At 36.7% G+C, this 5,601-nt stretch overlaps 2 protein-coding genes across 2 annotated transcripts in view; both read right to left on the bottom strand.

Moving 5' to 3' along the window:
• LOC122264838 (cubilin-like) overlaps positions 1–855 on the bottom strand; it is a 5,890-nt gene extending 5,035 nt beyond the window's left edge. Inside the window, exons 1-2 of the mRNA XM_086551255.1 lie at positions 828–855; positions 540–716 (exon numbers count right to left, since the gene is read on the bottom strand). Of these exons, the coding sequence (XP_086407381.1) occupies positions 540–716; positions 828–855 (205 nt within the window). The remainder of the gene's footprint in view (positions 1–539; positions 717–827) is intronic.
• Positions 689–4,722, bottom strand: LOC147468880 (uncharacterized). The gene is made up of 6 exons (XM_086551787.1): positions 4,693–4,722; positions 3,670–3,770; positions 3,373–3,488; positions 1,402–1,559; positions 1,215–1,315; positions 689–1,044 (listed from the first exon to the last, which is right to left on the bottom strand). Exons 3-6 carry the CDS (start codon positions 3,462–3,464, stop codon positions 868–870), a joined length of 528 nt encoding a protein of 175 aa, XP_086407913.1. The 5' UTR covers positions 3,465–3,488; positions 3,670–3,770; positions 4,693–4,722; the 3' UTR covers positions 689–867.
• Between the last annotated feature and the right edge of the window lie 879 nt (positions 4,723–5,601).

Raw genomic sequence — 5,601 nt, 5'->3', positions numbered from 1 at the left:
ATATATATATATATATATATATATATAATAATATATATTATACATTTACATAAATTCATATATACATGAACACACACATACTCACGATTACACACACACCACACACATCACACACCATCCCCCACACACATCACAATATATATATATATATATATATATAAATATATATAATATATATATATATATATATATGATAATTATACATATATGTAAATATAATATACATATATATATTAAATATTAATATATATATACTATATATATATATATATATATATAATATATTATGTGGCGTGTTATTCATGCATGTGTGCGTATGTATGGGATATATAATAATAATATATATATATTCAATTATATATATATATATATATATCATATATATATATATATAGTAATTATATATATATATAAATATATTAATTACACATATATATATATTATATAATATATATATATATATATATATATATATATATGATACACGAAATGAGTAAGATGATTTGCTAAGCAACAAATATAGCTTTGCTGAGACTCACGATCTCTGTTAATAGGGTCTTGGCACAGGGTCTTGAGCGCCGTGGCAGTGCAGCTGAAACCCGATGACCCAAGCGCCGAACCAGTGGACAGAGTGACCTCGGTGCCGCGTTCAGTCGTGTCCACGAATTTCGGTGCATTATTGGAACAAAATTTACTCTTACTGGAAAGGATAATCTCTTTTTAATGTTAGATAATGGAGGAACTATTCACAACGCCGTAATCACTTATTGTGTATCTTAGAATATCAAAACATTTATTTTAATGAAAATTATTGACATATTCATAACCAAGAATTAAGTTATAACAACAGCTCATCTCAGAACTTGTCTAACATAATAGAGCGTTCATGCTTAATGTTCTACACGTGTGACAAGAACTTCGTGTTACTTGCCCGTTGGAATCAACGTTGGAAATCGTCAAAGTGTCATCCGTACAGTCGAAGAAGAAGCCACCGACGTTGAATTTGCTACACGATATCTGGATATGGTCGTTGGAATCGACAGCCTGTGCAGATGAGTGCGAGATAACATAAGTATATTCTTCTGCCGTAAAATAGATTCCTGAATGAGGTGATAATTGCTATAGTCTTAAAACAGTTGTAGATAATGCCGGTGTAGCTGTCAAAATACAGAATTTCTTCCATTTTCTACGTGGTTTGTGATTAAAATACTCACACAGAAAACCCATCTCTTGCTGTCTCCTCTCCCATAATTGTTCGGATAGTTTGGGGATGTGAAGGTCTCAGTAATTCCATTCACTAACCACACCTCATAACCTGGGAAAGAAACGTATCGGTGTTAAAGTATACTATATGCAGAACTGTGTAGAAAGGGTCATCCTGTAAAGGAAAGTTTGACTTACTTGCTCGGTCAGTGGCGCTATTGCAGTCCGTTTGCCTCACTGCCTGGGCAGTGCAGGTAAAGCCCTTGTAAATGTTTGACGTGGAGCTGGTGAAGGTGACTTTGGTTCCTCGTGCAGTGGTCTTCACAAGCTGTGGTCCGTTCGTTGAGCAATATTGGCTAAAATGAGGAGATACTTGTTATTTCCTTATAGATGATATATAAAAGAAGGGGAATTATAAAGAAATAATATGAATTGGATAGGACCTCAGCAGAGAAACTGAAAATGAGAGAAACAATGAATATAGATGATTTTAAATATCAGTCAGCGAATAGCACCTGACGGATGAATCGGTGTTGGTGATGAGCAGAGTGTCCACCCGCGGCACCGAAGACGAAGCCTCCGACCTGGAAGTCGCTGCAGGTGATCATGATCCTTTCTGCTGAATTGATGGCCTGAAAAAAACAAACAAACAAACAGATGGAGGTAAAAACTTTGCTAAAACCATATTCCACCAAGATTTTCAGTTATCAATCGATAATCGCTTAACCAAAACGACGCTATCATTAAGAAGGACCGTATTATTAAACATCATTATCATTCTATGGTTGTCTGGAGAGGAAGAAAGAATTACTTACACAAAACACCCACTCCTTATCGTCTCCGCTACCGTAATTGGATGGATAGTTTGGAGAAGTGAAACTGTCAATGGCTCCTGTGGCAAGCCACACTTCGTTTGCTGTTCAAGAAATGGCATTTGCGAATCACTTTCTTAAATCATATGCAGATACTGACTATTATGTGTGTGCTCAAGTGTATAGGTAGTGATGTATATATATATATATATATATATATATATATATATATATATATATATATATATATATATATATGCACAAATATATGTATATATATATATATATATATATATATATATATATATATATATATATATGCATATATATGTATCTATATATATAGATACATATATACATACACATATATGTGTATTTATATATGTATATATATATACATATATACATATATATGTGTGTGTGGGTTTGAATCAATGTGTGTATATGTAAATATACATACGCACACATATATACATATACTATAAACATTTCCATCTACCTATCGATACAGATAGCAAGATAGAAAGAAAGACAGGTACATACATAGATGCAGACACACACGCGAATATACGAACGCACAAGCACTCGCACACACAAACACACATACACACACAATAAGAGAGAACACAAAATGATATTGGAAGCCTCTGTGTATGTTATTAGATGATTACGAAAAAGCATACATCTTTGTATAGTTAATAACAGCGTGTTTCCAAGATTGATTTTATTCTCATGTATCGGTGGTGCAGGTTTGTGATGACTTTTGTGAATGAATGATAGATTATTGAAAGAAAGGCTTATAGGTCGGTAATTCCGTAGATTACTGTATCCCCTTTCTTGTGTATTCATTTTTATTTTCTAAGATTTTGTAGTTTCACAGTCACCCACATATACATGTATGTGTGTGTGTGTGTGTGTGTGTGCATAAGTAGATATCGAGAGTGAGTGAGTGAGAGAGAGAGGGAGAGTTACAAATAGCAATTATCCAGTCACTAACCTGCTGGTTTACTGGCATCCAAACATATGTCCAGCAATGGTGGATCTGTGTAGATAATGGTAGTTGTCTGCCATTAAGTTGAGTGCTGGTTTGGGCAGTATTGTGGTTTGCGGGCTGGGAACATAACTTGTGTGCTGCTTGTGTACCGTGTAGTTGGCTTGAAGTCGCACAAGCTGTGGTCCGTTCGTTGAGCAATATTGGCTAAAATGAGGAGATACTTGTTATTTCCTTATAGATGATATATAAAAGAAGGGGAATTATAAAGAAATAATATGAATTGGATAGGACCTCAGCAGAGAAACTGAAAATGAGAGAAACAATGAATATAGATGATTTTAAATATCAGTCAGCGAATAGCACCTGACGGATGAATCGGTGTTGGTGATGAGCAGAGTGTCATCCGCGCAGCCAAAGACGAAGCCTCCGACCTGGAAGTCGCTGCAGGTGATCATGATCCTTTCTGCTGAATTGATGGCCTGAAAAAAAAACAAACAAACAGATGGAGGTAAAAACTTTGTTAAAATCATATTCCACCAAGATTTTCAGTTATCCATTGATAATCGTTTAACCAAAACGACGCTATCATTAAGAAGGGCCGTGTTATTAAACTTCATTATCATTCTATGGTTGTCTGGAGAGCAAGAAAGAATTACTTACACAAAACACCCACTCCTTATCGTCTCCGCTACCGTAATTGGATGGATAGTTTGGAGAAGTGAAACTGTCAATGGCTCCTGTGGCAAGCCACACTTCGTTTGCTGTTCAAGAAATGGCATTTGCGAATCACTTTCTTATGCACATATGCCAGAAACTGACTATATGTGTGTGCTCAGTGTATAAGGTAGGTGAGGTATAAATATATATATTATAATATATATATAATATATATATATACAGATACATATATATGTTCACAAATATAGTATATAATATATATATATATAATATATATATTATATATATATATATATATATGCATATATATGTATCTATATATATAGATACATATATACATACACATATATATGTACGTATATATGTATATATATACATATACATATATATATATATGCGTGTGTGTGGGTTTGAATCAATGTGTGTGTATGTGTAAATATACATACGCACACATATATACACACACTATAAATATTTCCATCTACCTATCGATATAGATAGCTAGATAGAAAGAAAGACAGGCACATACATAGATACAGACACACACGCGAATATACGAACGCACAAGCACTCGCACACACAAACACACATACACACACAATAAGAGAGAACACAAAATAATATTGGAAGCCTCTGTGTATGTTATTAGTTGGTTACGAAAAAGCATCCAGCTTTGTACAGATAATAACAGTGTGTTTCCAAGATTGATTTTATTCTCTTGTATCGGTGGTGCAGGTTTGTGATGACTTTTGTGAATGAATGATAGATTATTGAAAGAAAGGCTTATAGGTTGGTAATTCCTTAGATTACTGTATCCCCTTTCTTGTGTATTCATTTTTATTTTCTAAGATTTTGTAGTTTCACAGTCACCCACATATACATGTGTGTGTGTGTGTGTGTGTGTGTGTGTGCATAAGTAGATATCGAGAGTGAGTGAGTGAGTGAGTGAGTGAGTGAGTGAGAGAGAGAGGGAGAGTTACAAATAGCAATTATCCAGTCACTAACCTGCTGGTTTACTGGCATCCAAACATATGTCCAGCAATGGTGGATCTGTGTAGATAATGGTAGTTGTCTGCCCATTAGTTGTAGTGGCTGGTTGGGCAGTAGTTGTGGTTGCGGGCTGGGAACTACTTGTTGTGGCTGCTTGTGTAGCCGTTGTAGTTGGCTGTGAAGTAGATGTAGTGGTTGCTTGAGCAGTGGTTGTAGTTGTTGGCGCTGCAGTAGTTGTTGGCTGTGCAGTGGTTGTAGTTGTTGGCTGTGCAGTGGTTGTTGGCTGTGCAGTGGTTGTAGTTGTTGGCTGTGCAGTGGTTGTGGTAGTTGGCTGTGCAGTGGTTGTGGTAGTTGGCTGTGCAGTGGTTGTGGTAGTTGGCTGTGCAGTGGTTGTAGTTGTTGGCTGTGCAGTGGTTGTGGTAGTTGGCTGTGCAGTGGTTGTAGTTGTTGGCTGTGCAGTAGTTATGGTGGTTGGCTGTGTAGTGGTTGTGGTTGTTGGCTGTGCAGTAGTTGTGGTTGGTTGTGCAGTGGTTGTAGTTGTTGGCTGTGCAGTAGTTGTGGTTGGTTGTGCAGTGGTTGTAGTTGTTGGCGCTGCAGTAGTTGTGGTTGGTTGTGCAGTAGTTGTAGTTGTTGGCGCTGCAGTGGTTGTAGTTGGCGCTGCAGTAGTTGGCTGTACAGTGGTTGTAGTTGTTGGCTGTGCAGTAGTTGTGGTTGGTTGTGCAGTGGTTGTAGTTGGCGCTGCAGTGGTTGTAGTTGTTGGTGCTGCAGATGTTGTGGTTGGTTGTGCAGTAGTTGTAGTCGGCTGTGCAGTGGTTGTAGTTGTAGGCGCTGCAGTAGTTGTGGTTGGTTGTGCAGTAGTTGTAGTTGTTGGCTGTGCAGTGGTTGTAGTTGTTGGCTGTGCAGTAGTTGTAGTTGTTGGCTGTG

This window comes from Penaeus japonicus, unplaced genomic scaffold (assembly GCF_977035675.1).
Source record: "Penaeus japonicus unplaced genomic scaffold, GWHDUDI00000001_assembly GWHDUDI00000025, whole genome shotgun sequence".
NCBI lineage: Eukaryota > Metazoa > Arthropoda > Malacostraca > Decapoda > Penaeidae > Penaeus > Penaeus japonicus.
This window is presented reverse-complemented; position numbering and strand designations above follow the sequence as displayed.

What these genes read in the sequence shown, in the direction of transcription:
- LOC147468880 (XM_086551787.1), bottom strand. Translation starts at nt 3,464, where the DNA reads ATGATCACCTGCAGCGACTTCCAGGTCGGAGGCTTCGTCTTTGGCTGC. An exon ending in AACACCGATTCATCCGTCAG is followed by an intron (nt 1,560 to 3,372) that starts GTGCTATTCGCT and finishes TCCTCATTTTAG; the next exon opens with CCAATATTGCTCAACGAACG. An exon ending in TAGCGCCACTGACCGAGCAA is followed by an intron (nt 1,316 to 1,401) that starts GTAAGTCAAACT and finishes TTTCTTTCCCAG; the next exon opens with GTTATGAGGTGTGGTTAGTG.